The sequence below is a fragment of the Alligator mississippiensis genome, chromosome 2, assembly GCF_030867095.1.
Source record: "Alligator mississippiensis isolate rAllMis1 chromosome 2, rAllMis1, whole genome shotgun sequence".
Classification (NCBI taxonomy): domain Eukaryota; kingdom Metazoa; phylum Chordata; order Crocodylia; family Alligatoridae; genus Alligator; species Alligator mississippiensis.
This window is the reverse complement of record NC_081825.1, coordinates 297242680-297268648: the sequence shown is the minus strand read 5'-3', so window position 1 is coordinate 297268648 and position 25969 is coordinate 297242680. Positions and strand designations below refer to the sequence as shown.

Below are 25969 nucleotides of genomic sequence, written 5' to 3'. Positions count from 1 at the left end.
GACTTCAGTTCTCCTGCGCTGGCCAATCGCAATGACTTCTCTTTCAAATAAGCTAGAACGGCCATGCTTTGGGGAAATCTAACAACCAGCTTAGTTTATTGATCTTTGTTTTATTGCACTACATATGGCCTCAGACAATGCCACATTACTAAATTTTATCAACTGTTCCTGCTCAGCAGTAGTCTATTTGTGCACATGCATCAGATGGAAATGTGATGTTATACAACCGCTACTTATTTTAATAGTGGCTTTTATGTTGCATAAACATATTGCTTTACAGCGTTTCATTTCTGCGCGTGTCTTATCCTACCTTGCAGATGTAAAAAGCAGGAAGCCGAATAAAAACCAATATCTCATCTGGAAATAATGATGAACTTCTCCACCTTCTAAATCTTGCCATTCCAGCCTAATGTCTATTTTCTTTATGTTATGCAAGCCTCCTTTCTGTGGAGGCTTAGCTTCCTTAGAGGATAAAAATCTCTGAAGAGATTAGGGCATTTCCAGTACTTTGGGCCCCATGCATACTAGGGAAATGGAAAAGTCTGCCACTAGACTATTGTTGCACACGATGGCAGAACTTAAATAATATTGGTTGTGGGCTGCCAAAGCCATTTTTAGCATCGTGTGGATTAGATCTCAGAGAAAGTCCAACTATTACGGAAAGCGACGTTCACATTTCATTTTAAGCAGAAATGGTGCGTAAAAGGGATATGTAAAAGTTTATTGACTCAGGGCAAAGCCTTGGTCCAATAAGGTAAAATTCCTTTTAAGCAAACTACAATTTCATCCTTGGGGTGTGATTTTACTTCAACTTACACTAGTGTAAAATTTAAATTGGAGCTACTTCAAATAGACGTTATTAGAGCTAGATATAGGAACTGTTAAATGAAATCCAAAGACTGGCAGCATGCAAGAAATCAGACTAGACTGGGGTGCTCAACCCCCAGACCAGACCCAGACCCAGATCCTGGTGTCATGTCATTTGGCCCACGTGGCTCTACACGGATCTGCGGAGAGCATCGTGGGCCACAGCCCTGCCTGCTAGACTGGGCGCACAGGGCAGTATGGAGCCTGATCCTGGTGTCGGGGTCTTATGGCCCTATCCTGGCTGGGCAAGGGTGGTACAATGCTCAACCCCAGCACACAGGACCCCCGCCCTGAATGTGTGCATCTGGCTTACGGGGGGGCCAAGACTTGGAGTGCCACTGGACTACATGATCATAATTGTAAATCAGGGCTATAAAATTTGCAACTGGAAACCAATGGAAATGACCAGCAACAGGGATGTGTGAGTGAGGTAGAGGTGGAAAATAGGCCTCCCAAGCTGCGAATAGTCATGTAATATGATCAATATTCAAAAATAGGCATTTGTAACGGAAATACTGCAAGAACTTAACTGCAAAATAGAAGTGTTTGCTACTGCTGCCAAAATACACATCAAATGTCCTAGGAGGTCACAGAGTTTATTTTACAAAAATCACTCCAAGATGATTCAAGTCCATTGACGTATAAACTATAAAATAAAGTGCAACTGCAAACTGAGGAACACACATGTGAAGGGAAACTTTCCTAATGTCAATATGCTCATTTAATCTAGGGCTGAAGCACCTGGTCTCTGGATCCAGACTAGGATGAGTTTATGGTAACCATTCAGAGGCTGATATAGCCCAAGATTTCTCGTACCAGCCTGGAAGACTTCTCCAAATTATTCGAACAGAAGTGATGGATATCTTCCACTTTTATGTAACCACTGGCATGTGATTTCTTCATTCTTGCAAAATGCACAAAGGTCTTGAAAAAACTGCCTCTCTCTCAGGTTTTCAGCTGCATCCAAGTCAAAACACAAGAAAGAAACTTCTTTCAGTTCTGCCTAGCAGGGCAGGTCAAGAGCTAAAGGTTTAACGCTAAACTTCCCCAAAATCTGACAGATTTCACACAGATGACATTCTCCTTTTGTTCCATTTCATTATTAAACAAAATATAATTATAAGATGGCCTTTTAACCCATGCCAATGTTAAGTCACTTAAAAATGAGTATATTTGTAGGCTCACAAAGGCTGTGCATACAAGAATCTGCCAGTCAAAGGAGCTGGCTTGAGATTTAAACAAAAAACCAGGGGATTACTTGTTTCATACACAGCTCTGGTAGGGTTTCTTCTCAAGGACGTTCAGCATTCAGTTGAACAGTTTTGACACACACCAGAAGTCTTTGTTTTGTTTCTCAAGTCCAGCTTAAGAATCAACGTGAAGCATTATTATTCGTTAATCCAGTTGACGATGATTAGAATTAAACTGAGAAGACCAACAAAAATGCCAAACAAAAGCAATGCACAAGCCTGACAAAGAAGAAAAAAAAAAACCACAAATGAATATTTGCCAATAGGAAGTAATTTACACTTCTGAGAATTATTGTTAATTGAAAGTGTAATTACAAAAGAAGAGAAAAACTTCCTCTCCTCCACTGACAGGTTTAAAATAATGCATTTTAAAACAATCTGCTGTATTTAAAATAACTAAGTAGTCCAACACAGCTGCTTTTTCCAACACTCATTAAAGACCACATTCAGAAAGAGATCTATCCACACAAGCATTAGGCTAAGTCTGTTTTGGGAATGATTTCACCAAGAATTCACTTTCAAGGTTGGTTTGGCATGCTCACAATACCCACCTGGGAACTGTGCAGAGGGCCGTGCTTAGCTTACTGAACTACATTCCTGGAAAGGAAGGACTTCCATTTGGCTCTCTGGACACGCAGAGCTCCCAAACAAGTTAAGGAACAGAAATTAAAATGTCTACTTAACACACAGTTCAAGTTAAAACAGATTGCTAAATGCTGCGAGGCCAGCCAGAACAGACCGAAGCGGACAGCACAGAAACCGTGTTTAGACGCACTGTTCTCTGTTCAAACAAATTATTTGAACAAATTATTGCAACAGCAGGTGGATTATAGATTTATAACAGGGGAAAAAAAATCTAACATGTTAGATTTCAGAGGGTAGGTGAAGCAGAAGTTCCCAGCTACTCGACACGCTCAGTTGTGAGGGAGCGCTGTTGCTAGAGAGTTCTTGCTAATACTAGTGCAGCCCAATGGGCAGTAACAGGAGAAGAAAAGGTCTGCCAGTATTTTAAACCTCTGCATTATTTAGCTTTCCTCAGCCGACACAGGTTTAAATGGTAGGTCACTGGCAACAGGTCTGTTACCTGGATAGACTTCCACCAAGGGATACCACTGGTGGTTCTGCATCTCTGGTAGCTGTCACTGGAAATTTTAAATAAGGGGGGGATACAGGAGGGGAAAAGAGGAAGACTTTTCCAGACAGATTATTTGAGACCTGTGTTTGGCTTGACCATCAGAACAAAGCCAAACTATTAGAACCACATTTAAAAGCACAGATGTGTCTAGAAAAAAATCTCAGATATGAATATTGGGGGAAAACTAGATTTAGATCAACATTGTGGTACTTAGACCTCTTGCTAGTTACAAACACATGATCAGAGAGATGGGTTGCATTAGCTTCAGGATGACTAGAGAACTGAAACAGAACTTAGCAGAAAATCAAACTCCCAACAACTACTGTAGACTTTACGCTACTGAAAGTCAGTGCAGTGCGGGAGGCAAGGCATACATTCTGCAGTATAACATTTATTTAAAATTAAGCGTCTTGAATATAACTAAAACATTGGAAAAATAACATACCCCAAGTTTCTTCGGTGATATAAAGTCCTCTCTGCTAAGTTTAAGATAAAACAGTCCGGGATATACAAAGAGCAAACTTGTTGACGTGGTAGAACCTTTAAGACAGTAAGAAAGATTTTACTTGCAGCAAGACTGGCACTAGGATACGCAGATAATATACAAGCTTTTTGCAGAGGGGGAAAAAACTCCAAACTTACCAACTACTCCAAATACATTTCTAATATCAGGCACATACATCGCAAGCAAAACAACAGTTGCATTAAGTGCTAAAGTGACAAGAATATGGCGCGTCCACGAGGCAGGGAGATGAGAGAAAAATATCATCATTACAGCTTTCCTTGCCTATATAAAAATAAAGGGGAATAAAGTCAAGGCAGGTACAAAATTTTACTCCAAAAGCCAAATTATTATTTCCATTGTGATAAAACACAAATCAACATTTAGATTATCAGACTTTATGGAGAAAAGGAGGTTTTTGTTAAGATACATGTACTAACTTATTTCAGGGAAAGGCAAAAATAGGAAGGCTGGTACATATGTGTGCACAAGATCACACACACACACTATTGATACAGGAGATATCTATGCACAAGTATGGATTCAGGGCAGGTGCAGCCACACCCCACTTTCATACCTGGTGTACCTAAAGTTTAAAACCAACTGCGTGGCAGCAGTGAAATCAATTGAAACCATGGCCCGTTATCATCTACCCGATTCCTTCTCCACACTTCCTTCCATAGGTGTTAATGATCCTCTCTCCTTTTTAATAGTCTTGTTCCACTAATCAAGCTAACCTTTCTTCACAATTCTGCTGTGTTAGCTGATCTAGTAATATAGCTTCTACTTCACAGCACTAAAGACAGTTTTTAGTTCTAGTTAAAATCATTAACTTAGATGTGGAAATAACTTTCAGTGAAGCACTGGATTGCTACCAGGTTGCTCAAGAAAGCTAGGCTTTATTTTATGAATCTGAAAAAGAGCTGTGCCTTTAATTCCAGCGACTACAGGAGTAAAGAAACCATGTCTTTTGATTATTTTTCTGCCTTGCTTGTTGTGTTTTTTGTACTTAATAGCAAATTAATGCACATTCCAATAAGTCATATTTGTTTCTGCATCAATTTTAAAATGGAATAATATAACCATGCACCCCTAGCATATTAGTAAAGATCTCATTTACTTTTCACTGTAGCAAAATGCGTTGTTCCATACGGGATAATGCATCACATCATCTGAACTCCCCTTTTCAAAATCCTGGATCTGCCCATTGTTGAATTTTTTTGTGCACAGAGACCATTAATAGAGGTACCTAACTGTTTATGTATGGCAAATGATTGTAGTAGCTGGCTACACTCTGATGCTCGTATTTGCTGATGGGACTGTTCATTTACACAGACTTACGTGGAAAACTAAAGGCCCTCTCCACATGTTAACCAGTTAATTGAGCAATACCTGTAAACCACGCAATTACTTAGACACCAGCTACACATGCAATGTGGCTATCACACCATAAAAAGTTCCAACCAGCCATAAAGTTAGATCTCGAAAATGTGTACTAACTTCATACTAGTTGCTATTGAGCTTTAATTTGCACATGTAGCAGGGTCTCCGGTGCAGCTGGGAGCCCCATGAATTGGTAGAGTAGCCCCTACCAGCCGCAGGGGTGCACCATGCCCAGCGAAAACCCCCTGAGCCCTAGGGATTGTGGCATCTGTGATGCCCAGGGCTCAGGGGTGTTTGAAACCCCCGGATCCTGCGAATCACGGCTACTGCAATCCCTAGGGCTCTGGGGTATGGGTTCTCCTGCACTGGTAATGAGGCACAATGGGATTTAATCCACAATCACGCCCACTGCCATGCATGTGTGACATGGCAGTAAGTCCAATTGTGTAAATTTATCCAATAGCGCCTTTACCTGCACGTGTAGAGGGAGCCTGAATAAGTTCTCATTGTGAAGTGTCCCAAACGTCTTAGTCATGTGATAATCATTACCTTAAGCGAGCATATGACATGAAAACAAAAACTACCTTAAAAACGCTCCGTAAGTCATTAGAGGGACAGTATTTATTTATTTTGCTGACTTGATTTTTCCTCTCCACACTTCCGAAAACAAAAATTTAAGGAGGGGAAAAGAAAAACTCCGAACAAAACAAATTTCAGATGGCCTGTATTATTTAAATTAGAAACAACACTGTGGGGTCGTTTAAACCTAATGGCAGTCTGAAAAAGCACAAATTAGCTTAGTGGCTAGCTGTTTTGGAGCTTTCATGGAACATATGCAAGTCTGGGGATCTTTGATCAAAAATGTGACAAATAAGTTAGATATACAAAACTAGATATGACTCAAATATCACAGTTTGCACAGAATTAGCTACCCTCTGATGCCGACTTCAAAACTGGCAGGAGTACTCACAGGGAAATGAATTAGAGGGACTGTCAAAAGCACAGCAAACAGGATGCCTAGCTTAACCGTCACGAAGACAATATCATGTGGCAGATACTTGCTGTAACACTGTAGTAATTCTGAGTCTACTTTCTCTGAAAAACCAAAAAAAAAGGATTACTTCACAAAGCACTGAGTATTCAGAAACAGATTAACAGTATTGTAGCTACATAGCGATTCTCATAAAGCTTAGACTGGGATCAACTAACAGACTGCTCTATGCCCCCTGCAGCATGGAGGTAATGTGCATAACATTTCTTCCTGGCATCAATGAAGCCAACTACAAAACATCTGTTTGAAAGCAGGCAGAACCTAAAGATGGCTCCACCCCTGGATATGTGAAATTAAAATATATGCAGTGAAAATATAAGCACTGAGATGAGATGATTGAAGAACAGGAATGTCCAAAATTCACAGATGTACATGTATGAAATCACACACATCTGAATATTACACATAGCCCCCGATACATTACATTTGAGACCTGATTAACTGGTTAATTGTGCCTTAAATAACCTGGCCACACGCGGAACTCCATCTAAGGCATGATAATGCAGTAAAGGAATCACGTTATTTCACAGATGAATGTGGACTAACTTTGAGGCTTGTTTGTGTCCCACCTTAAATTAAAGATGTGGCTGGGACCCGTCAAAACCCTGTATGCCCCCCCGCTGGGCAGCACAACATGGTTTTAATAGCTCCTTGCGCACCAGCTGTACAAACCCTCATGAGCCCAGGCTCCCCCTGTACTAGCAAATAAGGCATGATGTGGATCTAATCCTCAATTCCCTAAACCATGTGTCCTGTCATTCACATGCAGCACAGCAGGACATGCAACTGTTGGGATGGGGGGATTAGATCCCATAACATCTTAAAGTGAATGTCTATCGGGGCCATTATACATGAGCTGTGGTATCAGTACCGACAACCAGACACGAGAGTAATTGCCACTCTAGTACCTGTAAACACTAGGTTAAAGTGGAAAAAAGTTGTCTATAGTGTGACCCCCACAGATCTCATCCAAAAATCCAAAATCGTATCTGCCCAGAAAGTTGGTAAGGATGTTTTAGCACAACAGCTGGTTCATGCAAGAAGCCCTTTCAAAATGGAGTAATAACCTTGATTGCTGATTGTGCCCAATACGAAGTTATGCCTTTTGATGATATATCGTCCCCACTGTAACTAAAGAACGTATCTGAAAGTCTTAGCTGCTGTAAAACATAAAGGGATCGTTTTAGAGGGAATAACCATAACAGCAGTATTTTGCTGAGCATGAAAGGATGAACAAAATATTGGAGGTGAATTTTGGAAGTACCCTGAAAGGGGCTACGAGGAACTGAAATGGTGGGGGTGAAGAATTGGAATATAGCGATAAATTCATAAGCTCTGTATCTGATACTTAATAGTTCAATTACAGAGAGCCTCGTTCAAAAAAAAAAAAAAAAAAAAAAAAAAAAAAAAAAGCAGACTGCATTTGGTGAGAGCTTGGACTACTAAACAGAGCTGCCATTTGGCAAATGTCTTTAAGTGTCTTACTGGCTCAGAGTGAACAAACGATGAGGAAGTAACAGATTATCCCGTTAGGCAGTAAACTCAATACCCCCATGGGAATAGCTGGATTTGATTGGCCATAACCAAGGCCTTTTGATATAGCCTTCAAATAAGAAATCCAAGAAGTGGCTAGTGGGGCTTGAAAACTTTGTTAACCGAACACAACAGGAAAAGAACCAGACCCAATAAGATTCTGAATATTTTTTCTGTATTATTTTATCATCTTTTTTCTATATTATTGCTAAAGAATGCATGAATATTTAGCCTGCTCAGCTCCAAACTACTTGCTGCAGCTTGGTATGACATATTTGGGAGACCCTGCTATAGCACTGGGCTAGATACGGAGCAGTACTGATGCTCACTAACATTTCTAATTTGAAGAATAAAGACCTCAGGGGTAGTGAGAGATCAGAACCATCTTTGTTCAGTTTGGATGGAGAAAGAGGACGGGATTCATACATTGCACAACTGGATTTTTGCGTCTGGGACGCGCAATAGGGAAACTTTTTGGTTACATCAGATGACAAATTCTCCCAGAAGCAAACTCCTGTTTCTTAGCCAACTGACCTTGCACCTTCAACTTTTCATAAATAAAATTGTAAGTAATACAGACGAGAGAGAGAAAAAAAAAATCAAACTAACTCTGGAATACTCAACCTAGCAAATTCATTTCTTAGACACTACAATAAGAGGTTTGCAATTGCCACATGGCCACCATATTGTATCAGAAACCAACTGAATGCCACAACTACCTTCATGCTAGTTTTCATGCGAAGCACATCACTAGATCCATTGCCTACAGCCAAGTTCTACATTACAACCACATCTGCTCTAGTCCCCCCAACTGGGGTGCACACCGTAGGCATCCGGAGCAAGCATTTCTACCATTACAATACAATCCCCAAACTGTAGCCACTTCAATCAACAGAGCCAGATGCAGACTTCACTCTGACCTGCTACAATATCAGGAGAAGGACCACAGAATCCATCTAGTTGTCCCGCTGCCCCCCATTGATTACACCATTAATGATCTCCAACCCTCCCTGAAAAGAATGACCATCTCAAAGTAACCCTATGGGATAAACCTGTCCTGGCTTACAGGCAGCCCCCCAACCCCAAACGGCGTCGCCTGAGCAGCAGGCTACTTAACTCCCTGTCTCACTGAGGCACGAGGCCTTGCAACAGACCCAGATGCCTTCGATGCCCCAACATCAACACAGATCACATAACCACGGGACTAAAGAACATGGGTTATAAATAGGCATAGGGACATACTTAATTTGTGATTTCACCAAAATGAAAAAAAAAAAACCAACCCCAAAACCTCTCGGATGTCTGAGAAGAACCCCCCCGCCCATGAAACAGCTTATTAAAAATAAAATGCTGCCTCCCCAGTGGGAGCCAGCTATCCTCATGGCTGCTGTGGCCTGGCCTTGCAGCCAGCTGTGCGGGGCATGGCGAGAAGGGGAGCAGCCAAGATGGCACAGCCCTGGGGAGGGGTCACGTGATGGGCAGCTCCCTCTGCCAATCAGGAGGTGGGGGGAGGGAAGGGGTGCCACTATAAGCCCGTGAAAAATGGCAGCTGGCCCCGCAATAGGCCCATGAAATCAGCCACCCGCCTCCTTGAATTCGGTAGGTCCCTAGTAATAAGCATCCAAGATCCATTCACTTGCAATTCTACCCATGTCATATCTGCCATCATCTATTGACAGTGCCCCTCTGCCATCTCCACTGGACTGATTAGGGCTTGCTCACTTCCTCTCCCAGTCCTGCACCCCTTCCCCTTCTCCCTGCCTTTTGCGTTCAAATTAGGGGTGCACTGATAAAGATTTTGTTAGCCGATACCAATAGCTGATTATTAACCGACCATATCAGCTGATGCCAATCCAGTAACTGGTATTTCATAACAACGCAAAGCATTTTAAACTACCGACAAACTTTTTTTTTTGGCGCAATCCAGCAGCCTCCTGTGTCACACATGTCACCACCTTGGTGCTTAAAAATGGTGGAGGGGGCGCTTGAACTAAAAGCTTGTTGAATGCGCTTTAATTCAAGCGCCACCACCGCAGTTTTTAAGCGCGGGGACACTGATACATGAGACGCTGCAGCACGTTAGCTAGAGCGGCTGTCTAATTAAAGCGGTGTCCCCCAGTAAAAGTATCAAGGGGCAGCTGCCTGAGCCTGCCCAGCAGGGCTGAGGGCAAAGGTGTGAGCCTAACTGGCTGCCCAGGGCTGGGTGGTCTCTGGGCTAGGCTCCCCTCCCTCCTCCCTCTGCACAGGACAAGGCCACAGGGCTATTGCACGCCGGGAGAAACTGGGCTACTCCTCCTCCGCAGCCAGACCCTGGTCCCAGGAGTTGGACTCTAGCAGGGAGAAGGGCCCTTTCCCCTCCTGGAGCTGCCGCTACCCCCCACCTCCAGCAAGCTGCCCATGGCATCGTCTTGCTCCCTGCCTTAACCGTGGGTCCTATGCACCATCCTGGCTGGGTAGCACCCTCAGCCCCAGCCCCTGCCCCACTCCCTTCCTCATTGTGGGGGCCTCAATCTGCTCCCCCCACCATGCCCCTTCCCCTCCACAGACTTACCTTCAGGAAGCTGCTCTCCATGCTACCTGAACGTATTCCTGGCCACGTGCATGTGTGCAGCCATGCACGTGCACACAGCGCCCCCTGAGTCTTGCTCCTGGCAGCCCCAAGGAAGACCAGAATGCCGTCTGCCTGCAAAGGGAAACCCACACTTCCCCTGAGGGAATTCAGGCATCCAGGAGCCCCAGGCCCCACAGGGGACGGGGAACTCAGGTGTGCAGGGCCCTAGCCTGAAGGCATAATTAACTGGTAAACATTATTGACTACAACCGGCAAAAAAACCTGATAGCCAATAATGGAAATTTCCCTTTTTATCGGTGCAGATCCGGTAGGTGACCAATACATCACTGAACTATATAATCAGGGCTGTCCCTAGAGGGTGCAAATCAGTGCCGCTGCCCCGGGTCCCACACTTTGGGGAACTCCGCGGAGCCAGGCAGAGTGGCCACATCCAGCCGCCCACTACCGTGCTGCTCTCCATCCGCCCCACTGCTGCCGATGGCTGCGGCAGCTTTTTCAGATCCGGGGTGCGGGCAGGGACTTGCTCAGGCTCATTTGCCCTGGGTCCCGCACCCTGCTTGGGTCGACTCTGTATATAATGGTTCAAATTTTTCTCCTTCTTACACGCTGCTTTATGAATATCTCTTTACAACAACTGATGAAGTGAGTTTTGATGACAAAAGCTTGTGCTAGATTATCTATTTTAGTTTGTCTATAAAGGTGCATATCTACCCTGTCTAGTACTAGCCATGTCAAAAAGATGGCAGCAGTGGTCCTATACTAGCAAAGTGGCTTAGGTATGCCAAGGCTCTCCCATGCAATTTGTAGCAGGGACTGTAGGCACCTAGAACACATTTAAAGACTTCTGTGGTCACAAACATTAATGCTTTGAAGAGGCATTTAATTTTGTAAAAATTCTGTGCAGTTTCTCAGAGCTCAATAATGATTATTATTTGCTGAGGGTCAACATGCTTGGTGCTAATATAAGATGATGTCCATCTCCACAAACTTTCTAAACCTGCAACGCATACTATGAGACCCAGAAGCAGGCTTGTTTTCAGAATACTTTTCCCCCACTGGTTTGCTAAGAATATTTATTTATTTAGACAGATGTATGTTAGTGTGTGCTGACTTCCAGGGAGGAAGCAAGTTTTGACGAGCAGTTAGAAAGTAAAATCCTTTCAGGGTTTTTACTTTCCAACTGCTCATCAGGGCCACAGAGCATTTAGGTGACTGTATTTGTATAATACCACCATACTGCAGAGGACAGTTGATCCGGATTGCTGGATGGAAACTTGAAAGAGAATCCAACGCTAGCATGCACACTACATGAACAAAGCATACAAGGTGAAAACAGAGCAGGGGACATGGAAGAGCAATACTGCGATGCTACACGACAAGGCACTGCAAACATTGTCACACTGGAGCACCAGCCACACAACTACAAAGGAGTTTCTATCTACGTTATACAAGGAGATTAAACTGATACGTTACACAGGTCACTCACCTATTTCTGTCAACGTTATGATGGACCTTTAAAAAAAGAAAGCCACTGTGTAGGTAAGAGTTCTGAAATCTGATCATACACCTGGGAAAATGCAAGCCCTGCTAAAAAGTGGCATCTGGAAGTATTCATGAACTGCATCTTCAACTACAGACACTTATTAAGTTGCTGCTCTAGCATATGGCCATACAAGATGTTTAGCAAAATGGTGTCTGCAGAACGCATACGAATGGTTTTCATGTGTGGAGTCTTAATCAGAAAACTTGATTCTATCTACCAAAAAAACCCCCCAGTAACACCTTCATATCCCTAATGAAATGGAAGGAACTTTTTAAGAAGCCTTCAACATTAATCACATCTTGGTCCCTATGGCCACTATTGTCCACAGTTTGTATCATCTTGTTTTCTTTCATCCTTTTGTTCTCCTTTAGGCCTTGCACAGCAAAAGTGTTTTTAGGAAGTTACCTTGCATAAAGAAACATGAGGCAAGTCATGAGTATGACTGCTTAGATGAGCATTTGCTTAACTTTCTTTTTTTGTTTGATTGGCAGATTCCTGCACCAATTTGTGCAACTTCATTTTAGATAAGCCAATAAAAGGAATTTACAACTTGGATCATTGATGGTCTTCAAGCTGCATGCAGTAAAGCTCCGGAAGAGGTTCAAAGGTAACTAATGCACCTTGACACCTCCCTGAACCTAGAGCTGTCCTGCTACTAGTTGAGCCCATGGAGTAAGGCATGACAGGCTCTGTGCTGCACGGTGCAAGGCAGAACAAGGGGTAGTTTAGCTTGTGACATGTATCTGGTGTAGAATTGTCCTTACAGCATATTTCACTAAACCCAGATAAAAGTGGGGACCGTTTACCCGAGCAATTGCTTGGGCATTAATCTTGCAAAGGCTTACAATCTTTATACACTGTGAAAATGATGTCACATAAACTTTGCAAACATTAAGCTGAATTGGGACCCAAGTAGCTGTAACTATTTCAAACGTGCAATATGTGCTTTAAATCCTCCAGATGTTTCCAAATATTACCATATCTGCCAAACACACCTTTTTCCTCAAAAATAAGCCCTCTAAAATTGGGGTCCATGTCTCAAGTGGGAAAGCTGATTTTTCTTTGCTGGAACAGAAGCATGGAAGTATAGAAGTAGGGAAACACTGCTGCAAGATGCCTGCCATGATTCTCCCTTTGCTGGCCTCAGCGAGGGAGCAAGGGAGAGGGCAGTTTTATCCTTTAGGCCAGGTACAGACATTATGCTCTTACTGGTATAAGCGATCACTCAGAAACCAGTTTATACCCATAACAGAAGTTCAGCACACAGACTGGTTTAAAAGTGGTAGAACCCAGTCTAAAGGCACAGCCAGAATTCACGATTTTTGACTGATCTGGCAACAGAAAGCAGTTTATAGCTGTGACCAAACACAAGTGCACAGCTACAGACAGCTTCAAAAATGGTTGACCAGGTGAAAATCTGATCCCTCATTGCGTAAGACATCAGATGAAGACGTTTCAAAATGTAGTGTCCTCTGTAACTTGCGCCTGCGGACTCCCAGCCTGTCACTGTTTTCAGAATGGGAGTGGGGGGAAGGGAATGGAGGGAGTTCAGTCTGGGGTTTTGTCAGCCCCCACCCCGAGGGTGAGATGGGTGTATTGGTGCCACCCCCCATGGGGGGGGGAGGAGGGGCGGCTGACTTTATCCATCCCACCCTTGAGCACTGGCTGGGGAGCCCCAAGAAGAAGCTCCCTCAGCTGCCATTTCCACCTCTCATTCTGAAGATGGGGAGCACTGGTCGACAGCCATGGCTGTTGTTGCTATCGGAGCCTGATTGCATGCTCCCTGCCCGCAGCTGGATTCCCCGCCCCCCAGGAACCAACACTGACCTCTGTCTGGTCCGGGGTAACGCTGTAACTCATAGCACTCTGCAGAAAACGTTCCAAGTTACATCTGGGAGCTGCACTTCTGTCTGCACCTGAAGAACTGCGTCCCCCCATGAAAGGGCTAATGTGTTCTGTTCACTGCCAATCTAAACTACACCACTTACAGAAAACCCTCTAACTTGGATCGATACCAACTCAGATTCCACTTTTTGAATGTCTGTACCTAGCCATAGGGTCAGAGCTAGTGTCAACCCTCTTTCAGCCACAGTGGCTGCAATCAGGATCTCTTATAGTCAGCATTTAGCCATGACTGGAAACATCTTCTTTTTTTTAATCTTCACTATGACTTCCCAAAACAAGGTGCATGTCTTACTTGGGGGCTTATACTATACAAAAAGAAGTAGGCAAGTCCTCCAGAAACTTGCACCCCTTAGCGTGCGAATACACTGAATAATTCAAATCACATAAAATCAAGGACCAAAATCCTTGGAAAGAGGCAACATTTTTTACACTTACTATGCAGTGCAGGATGTAAAAAATATTTTATTATTACCTCGCAGTCTAAACAGTTGAAGAACATACTCACCATAAAAAGTAAGGTACCCAAACAAGGCAGACACAAAATAGATTACAAAACTCAGACTAATTCCTGTGATGGTCACATTCTGCATTCTTCTTTTGGATGGGCTAGAATACAAAACCAAACCAAACACAAAAAACAAGAATAAATGTTCCTTAAAACTGTAAACTGAACATTTCACATTGTTTTTAAAGGCAGCTTGCAATTCTGAGATTCACCTTCTACTTTGCCCGTCTATGTTTATAATAAGTAACCACACACAGGCTCTCTTATGGCTGGGGGTGGCGGGGGAAGTGAATGTTGGCAAAGGATTTGTTCCCTGCCCTCACCCCATTGAAAATGACTATATATGGCAATGAAAACATGGTTTCTCATTTTTCTCCAACCCACAAATAATTTAACAAGCAAAATGTTATTGTTGATTCAGATCAATACTCAATTTCAAAAGGGTCCTCTGCATTGTCTAAACTGAGTTAAGCAGAGCAATGCATCAGCTTTTCAGAAATCTTTGTCTGAATGCTTTATCGTTCTATTTCATCATCACTGTGTTGATGCATTACCTGCGGAGCTCACAGTAGATGGGCAATACCGAGGTGTGGCAGAGGAAGGAGAAGGCCATGGTTGGTATGGCATAGGCACTCTAAAGAAAAAAAGGAAGAAAGAAAAAAATCTCATTAAGAACACTTCTAACTATAAATGTTCGCAAATTAATTAAGATGAATCCAAGATTCTGCCAGAACCCAATGCCACTGATATCAATAGGAGTCTTTCTGGGTAAGTGTTTATAGTACAGAATGGCGGTTCTCAATCTTTTCATGCAACTATTTCAGTCAACTAAAAACTGTGTGTATTAGATAGCAGTTATATTAAAGGTAATCTTCCACCACTGGTGGAGATCACAGTACTCATGAGTCAACAACTGTCAGGCTCTTTTTGGCTATATTAGGTCCAGTGCCAACCTCTACTCACCTTATATATGCAGGAACTTTCACTTTAGTTCATGGCAATATACCCAGAAGTAAGGTTAGTAGGATTTACCTATGCAGTCAGAATAAATACTATGATTGTTCATTTACATGGTACAAAAGCCAAATAAATTATCAACAATATGGATATTTATAACATATAACATTACTGGATGAAATTAACTCCTTTAACTCATCTCAAAGTTTTCTCTTTAAAAAAATGGGTATAACAGTAAAACTAACAGACCTTATACTGAATTTGCCTCTGAAGTCTGAGGGCTATTCTATAATTAAAGACATTGCAATTATTATGTTAGCTAGGAGTATGATTTTAAAATTAAAGTTATTCAGTAAAATCTTAGTGAAGACCATTTACAACTTAGTGTAGTTTATTTCAGTTCTCAAATGGGCATAAGCTATTGTGTTACTCAAATCTAAGATGACCTTGAATGTAAAACAACTCCCCCTCCAATAATTAGGTAATATATATGGAAAATTTATAATTTTAAAATAATTTCCCAGGTTTAAAATCTAATTATTTGAAGGTTGTTTAAATTCACCCCCCCACCCCTCAATTGCTACAGTATGGAAAGCAGTGGCTGGGTGGCAGGGGGCTGAGGGAGTCAGGCAGCCCCCTTGCCCTCTGCAGCCTTCCTGCCCCATCCCCACCTCCCTCAATCTCTGTCCATCCCTGACCGACTGGGCAGGTGGCAGTTTCCCTGTACCACGCAGGAGCATGCTGCAAAGGTGGCTGCAACCCTCACAACCTCCTAGCCTCCTCCCCACAACCCAACGCTGGGGGAAAACTGGCTGCAGGAGTCTCTGGGGACTTTTTAAAGTTTCCAAAGCAGGTAAGCATCTGCCCCTCCAAGCTCAGATGCACATCCTCTGTTCCTTCCTCCTTCAGTTGCTGCTGCTTTCCCTGCTAACTTGGGTGTGAGGGAAGCTTTAGAGCTGCTCCTGCCTATTCCAGCCTAGCTGTGCAGATGCTGAGCTTTGCTGGGAACAGCAGCAGCAGTAGTAAGGAGGTGGGTTCCCCCACACTGCCTGTGCCCCCAGGAGCAGGCATGGGAAGCTACTGCTGCTGTTGCTGCCATAGCTGTTGCAGTTGGAGTGGGCAGGAACATTTCCTGGCCCCTGGGGACAGCAGGGAAAGCAGCCAGAGCATGTGGAGGATGCAGGAACAAGGGAGGAGGGAGGGGACACGCCTCTGAGCACAGAGAAGGGGGGCAGGAATTCTTTTCCACTTTAAAAAAGTCCCCAAACTCCCCAGAGACTCCAGCAATACAGACCAGTCCGATTAGGGGTGCAACCGCATCACTGCCCCCCCTCTGGATCTGCCACTGGCTGTGTCCCTCTTCAATCCCATCACATTTAAAAGGCTTCTTATAAGGAATGATCACAGACTAGACTGGAGCAATCTTTATAAACAAAATGCACTTCCTTCTTTACATGTTTTTGATGAGCAATTTTTTTTAATTTTTTTTTTACATTTAAACAGTCATCATCATCTGAGCTGGCATGCAGTGAACTGAATGCGACTGTTCTCACCTACAGCTGTTTTTTCAGCAGGACACCACTACATTGGTTACACCTGGGTCACCTTTCTGAAATGTCTTCACAATCATAACAACTGGAACCTTACGGGACAGGCCCATGAACAAGTTGTAATGAGGTAAGGTAAGGTGTGGACTTGTAACATGTGCCTCAGCTCTCATTGGAAAATAAATACCTAGAAGATAAACTAGGTTGTGAACTTGAAGTCCACAGTAACTGCCCAGGTGCACACGCTTACAGTGCTAAAGTGAGGTGCCTTACCGCTCAAGGGAAGGAGAGTAAGTCGCTTTGCATTTACGGGGGGAAATAAAGAACGCACATGTCAAGTTACTGTGGACTTCAGGTTCACAACCTAGTTTATCTTACAGTTATTTATTTTCCAATGACAGCTGAGGCACATTCAAGCTATAATTAGCCCTTCCAAAAAATATTGCTCTATACACTAAGCAAGGAAAGTTTATATCCATTATTAAAAAAGACAAATCTCTTATTGCTAATAAGATATAGTACTTTACCTCTTTAGTAAAATTAAACATCTTTGCTTTGCAGTCCTCGGTAGAATTTGCAATCTGCATAAAGACACACACAGAAAATAGCAGGTGACATAAAGAATAACTATCTAGAAGTCAAAGACATCGCTCTTTTTAGATTCTAGCTAATAAAATCATGCTCATTAACAAGAGGAAAAATAAGATCTAAATTAACAGGAATTAAGGATTATCACTAAATACTTATTTTTAAAAACTATGAAATATTACATTCCTGAGGGTTTTGGTATTGGGAAAGTATTACTAAAATAGAAACAGAAAAGCTTCCAGCGTTACCTGTAAGATCTCTATAGAGCTGGCCAGTGGCAGCGGACAAGGGATGGACCATTTTTTTATTACAATCTGTAAAGAGAGAGTATTTAAGATGAGAGGGCAATTACAGCACTAGGCTACTGGCATGCATGGCAGAATGGGAAACAAAGCCAAACCAACCCGCTTGACTACTGGAGAGTTGGGCTAGGAAGAGAGATGGGGTTTGATAAAAAGTATTACCAAAGCAATTGGCACTTGTCTGCATGGGTAAGCTATTGTGAAATGAGTTATGATGTGAACTTACAGCGTGGTAGCTGTTCCACACTAATTGTCTGGGTGGACGCTCATAAAGAGGTAGGTACCTGTGTCAGTCTGAAGTCAGACAGAAGGCAGGGTAAATATGCACCTTACAGACTAACTAAATAAGATATATGTGGAGAACAAGTTTTTGTGAACAAAATCACTTCCTATCCCAAACTAAAAGTGTCCCCCCAGGGAGCTATTGTGGAATGGCCATTCTGCAATAGGTATTCTGGGCTGTTTCCTCCATTTGGACAAGCCCTTAAGGAAAATAACAGCTGGGGTTGGCCAATGCAGCACAGCAAAAGCACATGGCTGATGTTCGAAGGCAAAGGGGAGGGGGAGTCAACCAGAACAAGAGTAAATATTTTCCAAAATGCCATGAGGATTTTCCCTATAGAACTCCCTAACCATGAGGCTGTGTGGTGAGGTTGAGAAGTAAAAGACAAAATTAAAAGGCAAAATATGACACTTCCCCTTTCAGGAATCCTCTTCTAATTATAGATTTGCTTCTCCAGTCATTGGACTTAGGGTTATGTCAACAGGTCTCATTGCAGTTGCTTATTTTTAGAGATCATAACATCTTTGTAATTATCTGATAGAGGCTTTACACTTGCAATAAGGGGTCAGATTCAGAGCTCTCTGCTTCTTTCCTCTGCCTATCTAGTCAGGTGGCGTGCTCCAGAGTCAGCATTTCAATTCCTGTGCAGTCGAGGGGAGCAAATGAACCCTCTGGCCAGTAACTGTGTGACCAGAGAGACAGCAGGTACATGGCATGTTATCCACGCTGCCTGGCAACATAGCCACTAACAGCTCTGCCGAGGTGGTAATACATGTCTTAAATTATGCAGCTGGAAAGGAGTAATTACTGGCTACAAAAGGGACAGAAGTGGCATGATCCCATAGCAACTCTTGTGCAACTACACACGGCGGATTGTTACGAAGAAAAATGGAGAGGGGATACTACAGATCATGTTTCTGAAACTGTCTGGTGCCATTTTTTAGGGGTGCACCGACAGAGATTTTGGGGGCCGATACCGATAGCTGATTTTTAAGGAGACCTATTGGCTGATACCGATTCAATTTCCAATACCAGCCAGGCAGCTTGAAGAGCTGCGTGCAGCTGATAAGTCTGGTGGGGTGGAAAGGAGGGGGGCGGGGGGCAGATGGGTGAGGGAGGAGTGGGGCTGGGGCAAGTGCTACCCAGCTGGGGCAGGGCAGGCTGGGGGCTCCTGCTGCTGCACACTACTGGTCCAGTAGCTCGTCCAGTGGCTCCTGCCGCTGCTCCTGACACTCATCCGGGAGGGCATTCTCTCCGTTTCATTTCATACTCATTAACTGGTTGGACTCCCCCCCATGTAAAATTCAATAGCTGATCAAACTACCAAGAGCTGGTGCTTTGCCTGAGGAATCAGTGTAGAAGGGGGATGGAGAGCTCATCCATAAATGAGCGAATGGCAGGAAGAAAGCAAGCAAGTGGTGCCCAGGAGGGAGATGGGTGTAGTTCGACTGGTGGGGCAGGTCAGAAAAGAGATGCAATTTTCCAGAGGGGGATCAATGATGATCTAACTCAGGGGTGGGCAATTATTTGGGCCCCAAGGGCCACTTAGGGAGTTTTGGTGAGCTGTTGTGGGCTGGGTCAGAACCCCCCGTCCACCCCACAACAACTCAGCTGAACTCCCTAAGTGGCTCTGCTCTGTGTTAGGCAGGTGGATGGGATGGGGCTGCAGGCAGGGATGGAGTGGCATCTGGAAGCAGGATGGCTGGGCAGGGCTGGGGCTTGGGGCACGGCTGTGATCTGCATGCCTCGGCCCATGCAACCGGCGCCTGTCGCAGGGGCGTGCAGGGCACAGATCGTGGCTCTGCCCCAGAACCAGCCCCGTGCTGTCACTACCCTGCAATCCCATCCTGTGATCCCCACCCATCCTGCTCCCTGTCAATGCGTGGGTCCATTACATCCACACGGCCGCCTACCTGCCCACACAGGTCCTGTCCCCAGCGGTGGGTGTGGGGTGGATGGGCTGGGCACCCAGGCAACAGGACTGGGTCTGCTGGCAGCGGCAACTGGAAGGAGCTATTGGCACTGGGGCTGCTGAGAAGCGAGTCCAGCCACCACACCATCCCAGCTCTGTTGCACACCCGGGGGCAACAGGACTGCATGCACGTGCCACAGTTCAGGCTGCCCCCCGTGCTTGGGTCAGGCAGGGCTAAGGGACTCATTGCAGGCCAGACAAAATCTCTTGGTAGGCCAGATGTGGCCCGCAGGCTGAATTTTGCCCACCCCTGCTCTAACCAGCGATGTGGAAAGATCAAGAACCGAACGGAAGGAAAAAGAAAAAAGACAAATGAAAAATTGCGAGTGTTCAGAATCCCTAATTATGTATTCCCAGCTGCCAAATTCTTCAAATTGGTTTGGCTTATTGCTTACTACTCTGGCGTGGGTTTGAAACGAGGTCACCAGCAGTTACCAACACAGAGGGGTGTTTGAAGTCTGCAGCAGTACCAATCACCCGACCTGTCATGCAACCATGGCAGCAAATCACCAGCTCCAGTTTTAAGTCCATTTTACATTAAAATGTTGTCTCTGAGGTATTAGAAAGTTTGCTTTAAATTACACCCCGCCATGTTTTTAATGTGGGTTTAAAATACATTTTCGAAAAACAAATTCTAAGGTCCCAAGTTTCCCCATTGATGTTATTCATCCTGCGGCAGGAAAACTGGTTCCATCTGTATTCTAGCCGTGCCTACAGGGCTCAGGTGGGACTGGGGCTTAGCTATGCCAAAGGCACCATGCAGCGTTTGAGCTGCTCAGTAACTACCTTTTGCTCCGGAAACAAACAGATGCAGAAAAAATAAAATTAAATACTGGCTGGGGTCAGCTATGCTGGACTGAAAAATGTAGTGACAGTCTTCTCAACAACTCTGAATTTTAACTCTGCACCTAAAAAGTGAACAGATCAAATTCCTCTTCCGTTAGAACCCAAATTGAGAAGCTGAGCAAGGAGAAGCCAAAAAAAACCCTCAACAACCAACAAAAAAACTGAAGGTGCTCAGGACCGGACAGAATCAGGTTCTAAAATAAACATATGAAAGCTGTTAACATGCTGGTCTCAAAGTCCTTTACAAAGAAAGACTTACCTCCATTTTACAGATGAGGACACTGAGGTACAGAGAGAAAGTACGACTTGGATGAGGTCAAGCAGATGGAGCTAGGAATACAGTCCTTGGACTGTTCAGATAAGGCCTATCCATTAGACCATGCCGCTTGGGCTCGACAGATCACTCATGTCCTATTTGCAGGCCATATATAAAAATTGTGCTTTTCCAGGCAAACAGATGGTATGTACTTGAAACCAATTGTACAGAATTATTGCATATGTAAAATAAGGGTATTACTTCCATATGACTGATGCCAATTTCTTCTGGAACACATTAAAATGCATCTGCCACCGCACAATTTAATACTGTACAAACTATAACATCCATTTCAGCAGTACGTATCACCTGCCTCAAAGCAAACCGAATTTAATACAGCTTCTAGTCTCAGTGAAACAGATCAGGCTAAATTTTTAAATAACAGTATTTTTCTTTAAATATACACATTGGCATATCAATATTTTGGCCCTACTTATATTCTTAGTAATGTCTCATTTGTCACACACAAACCACAAGGAAGAAACATCCATTTTTTTAAAAAAGCTTCCTTAGAAATACAGTACCGCATGACTTCCAGAATTAGGTAACATTTCTTATGCATCTGCACACACAAGATCTGGGATCAGAATCAAGACCCCAGATCCGAGTATCTTCTAGGTTTGCAGATCTAGCTGTGATGGCTCTATGCATATATTTCTTCCTTAAAGCCTTCTTTTTAAATGTTCTGGTGTTTTCACCTTTATTTTTGTAAGATCTGTACAACTTTGGTAAGATCTGCAAGATCCCTTTACATTTAAAAGAACTAATGAGTGTATTTTACAAGTTTCTGCAACCCACCTCAGCTCCTGACCTACACTGTCACTGTTGAGGCAGATGACTTTAATAGGTTTTAGAGGAAAGGTCAAAAATTGGGCTAACAACAACATTTTAAGCAACTTCCCATTAACTCTGGGGGTACTGTTTCTACTCCATAATACTAAGCTCTAGAAGACCCCATGAGAACATTTCATCTCTTGACAAATACCCTAGGGAGCTGTTTTGACAGCTTTGAAGTTTGGTTTTATCACACAGTTCAGCTCCTAATGGACTGTCATGCTCTTCTGGATGACACGTTTGTTGGACATTGTAAAGAAAAGTCCTATATGCAAGTCAAAGCAAGCCCCAGGAAGAAGGGTTACGGGGAAACTTCTTGCCACGCTCTTAACTAAGACTCTTGTTTACATATCTTCTTGACAAAATTCGAATCACCCAGTCCCACGACATATTATACTTGTACATCAGCAACAGCCTACTTTCTCCTAAGAGAAAGCCAATGCAATTCTAAGACGCGATTTTCCTTTTGGATCTGCAGAGCATATCTTACCTCCAATATTTTGATCTGTCTTGTTCATAGAGCTTACAGCGTGAAACTATCAATCAAAATGCCCCATTAGGCTCAGAGAAACAACATTTTCCTGCCCACTGAAGAATAAGGTCATTGAAGCAGTAATGAATTCCGTATATTGCCTTAGAGAACTTTAGTTTTCTTTGTCTCTTTTTGAGCTGTTTCACTCCAATGTACATGTAAATTTAATTTATTTGAACTCTATTAAATTTTCTTCTGCACTAGTTACAGTAAGTAATCATTAGGAGCTAAGAAAACAGAAATCCTTTCCATAAGGAGGGAAACAAAAGTATACATACCAATTCTTTCACTGCACTGCCAGCAAAACAAAAAAGTATGACTACGCTCACCAATCCAAAATATAATTATTTTAAACCTTTTCACATGCTTGAAAAAGCTCACCCACATTTTCATGCCTCTTCAGCAAAACAAACTTATCCTGTCCAAACATGTGTATGCAGGGACATAAAGAAAACTCTTGATTTTACAGAGAGCTTAAGGGAGGGGAAAGAGGACCATCCGTTTCAAAAGAGACTTATAAAAACATTTAAACAATACGAAAAAATTTAGATGGATAAGCTGTGCGCTGATTTTTAACTTACCACGAGAGCAAAGTACACCATAAAGAAAAATGATAAACTACTTGTGTAGCCAAGAAAGCCTGTAAAATAACAGTAAAAATAAATGGCAATTTATAAGGAAAGTGATCCTAATGTACAGCTAAAGCTTTACATTTTAGGCATGTTTTCTATTACAGTTCTCGGTATCTGGGGCTTAGGACTCGGAATAACAACATTCCAGCTGCCTGTCACAGATCATTTATGCAGCTTTGCAGGGCAGAATTAGAACTGGCTTACCACTAATGGCATGCTGTAAGTAAATGCAGCTCTTTAATGTTCTGCTGTAAAGATTTTATTTTAGTATTGCAGACAAAATACAACTGCAACTCAAGTAATAGGTTAACTAGGCAAGGCCGGGAGGCAGAACCTATGACAATAGCTTAAGCAGTCCCCACCGTTACCAACCCCCTGCCAGCTAGAATAAATAAATAAGCCATTAAGGTTTTAAAGTCCTTAATTGTAATTGCTATTAAAATACAATAATACTATTTTCCCTCCTTAAAATCACTTACCGATTTGGGGGAGAAGCGCCAGAGGAAAGACAATGCAGACTGAAGTAATCAACAGCAGCAATCTGCCATTTAGAAACCATGACCTATTGGAACAAAATTTCTTACAACGGTCAATAAAAGAAATACCCAGTCATTATTAAAACACTAATCCTGGACCAAACTTAGGAAAGACACTAACAAAATTGTTTGGCATCATATCCCAATTGATCACCATGTTACTTTTAGGGATTTGGGCTTTTTATTTATATCTGACTACTGCCAATTCTCAGCTGATTGAGCACAAGAACACTGCTTTTACTGACCAACATTGTCTGCAATCTTGTTGGGCAAATACTGGTATTGAGACCAGTTGAAGAGGCCCGATTTAGATTGCTATGGGCATTTTCTGAGCTGGAAGGTTTCAAATCCTTGTCTTATGCTAGCTAGCTGATCAGAAGGTAGAGATACCCAAGACCACAATTATATTTCAATATCCGAACGCTATGCCACTTCTACTTTGACTGGCAAATCAGAAGAAAAAAGGCTCTTTTAGCTTCCTACACCCATCCTTCATAACTCTTGTATGACCTTGGGTTATCTTCTCTGTGGGGATGCCCAACGTGAAAGCATAAAGCTACATAAAATATACGCAATGGGTTTTAAAGGACATAGCAACTTTTAAACAGGCCAGTCCTCCATTTTGCCACAATGAAAACAGTGTGGATGAACGCAAAGAGCAGGAGAAACACAAATATCCCAAATCGGCTTTCAGATAACTTTGAATGGAAAACATGAGAATAAGAAAGAAAAATCAGAAAGAGATTTTAAAATAATCTTTTTTTTTTTTTAATGCATTTTTCAGTCGTTCAGTTATTCCTTAAAAGGGAGATGTACAAGAAAGGTAAAGAACAGAAAAGGGTGAAAAGATAAGAGATCCATTTCGTTATCATCACCCCACCACTTATACGCCCTGTGCCACAGATACGCAATGCTCTGCAGAAGGCAAAACGCAGTCAAAAACTAGAGTCCATCCTCCAAAGAGCGTGAAGTATGGAGGTACGAACATTAAAAAGAGCAGCATCTTGAGGGCGCTCCCCTGCACCTGGTAGTAACTGCATCCTAGACTGATACACATCTTGCACATCAACCTCCCAGTTTATCACCTATAAACACCTTGGCCTTTGGCCTCAAGAGTTTATTTAGTCCAGGATATGGTTAGCACCTCATAAACAGGCAGCGCCCTCACGTTATCGTAAGAAAAGCAGAGTATTTATCCTGTGAGACAGGAAAAATCACCATAAAAACAGACCATCCCTTAGCGTGGACAATTGTCTATTTTGTTTAAAAATGTAATAAATGGTATGAAAAAGAGCCCGGAATCACCACCCCAAGGGCATAATTGCCAACTGGAGGTTTTCTTTTCAATACACATAACAATGTCCCCTTATGTTAAAAACTTTTCAGGACACACTGTATTACACTTCGAAAATATCCTCTTGGCCTAGGACTGAAGTACGACAACTTCAATTACTTTCTAATGAGAAGCTGCTAATCTCAGCAGTGAGTTGCAGCTGTCATGCTACTCCTCCTTGCTAGCAGCAGAGCTCCAGCAGCCACCTGGGGTAAATAAAAGGGCATTTACTGCTCTCCTTTTAAAGGAACAGAAAAACAAATCTCTCTCCATTCACTTCAAAAGTGCTGAATTTACTCACGACTTCACTGGAACATGTTGTGAAAGTGTGCACCAATATAATTAGGACTAGCAAAGCGCCCGTCAAGAACAAGGGGCAGGCAGCGGGGAAGGAGCACCACCACCCACCGCCCCGCGCTGCTGCCGCTCCACATCTGGCTACACGCAACTCCCCCCATCACTGTGTCCAGCCCCATGCACCCCCCACACCTCAGACATACCCACCCACACGCCACATGCGCACATACACACACCAAGAACAAACACCATACACACAGCCGCCCACCCAGCCACATGAACACACCACCCACAGGCCACACACCACCCCCACCCAGCCACATGCCACACCCACCAAGCCACACCCCTCACATGCTTCACACACCTACCCACATGCCACACCCCAGCCACACCCACCCTCCCACCCAGCCACACATGCCACACATATACCCACCCAGCCACATGCCTCTCACACACCCACCCAGCCAGTCACATGCCACACACAGAGCCAAACACACCCACCCACAGGCCACATGCCACACCCACACACACTCCCGCCCAGGTGCTCCCAGCATGGGAGGGGAGTGGCGCATGGCTGCAGGGTGCTGCACAAGGAGTGTACGTGGGGGACATGCCCTGCCCCACAGCCGCATGCTGCATCTGGCAGGTGCTGTCTACACTCCCCTGCCCACTGCGCTTGTGGCACCCTGTAGCCATGCCCCTCCCCCTGCGTGGGGAGCGCTCACCAGCTACGAGCTGTGGAGGGGGT

The 25969-nt window shown here is 43.5% G+C and overlaps 1 protein-coding gene across 1 annotated transcript in view; it reads right to left on the bottom strand.

Moving 5' to 3' along the window:
* Positions 1-1444: 1444 nt before the first annotated feature.
* SLC38A6 (solute carrier family 38 member 6) overlaps positions 1445-25969 on the bottom strand; it is a 53024-nt gene continuing 28499 nt past the window's right edge. Inside the window, exons 7-16 of the mRNA XM_014595156.3 lie at positions 23535-23617; positions 23005-23063; positions 17587-17652; positions 17278-17331; positions 14801-14880; positions 14247-14347; positions 6108-6232; positions 3895-4039; positions 3698-3792; positions 1445-2336 (exon numbers count right to left, since the gene is read on the bottom strand). Coding sequence (XP_014450642.2) covers positions 2256-2336; positions 3698-3792; positions 3895-4039; positions 6108-6232; positions 14247-14347; positions 14801-14880; positions 17278-17331; positions 17587-17652; positions 23005-23063; positions 23535-23617 — 889 coding nt within the window. The 3' untranslated portion in view covers positions 1445-2255. The remainder of the gene's footprint in view (positions 2337-3697; positions 3793-3894; positions 4040-6107; positions 6233-14246; positions 14348-14800; positions 14881-17277; positions 17332-17586; positions 17653-23004; positions 23064-23534; positions 23618-25969) is intronic.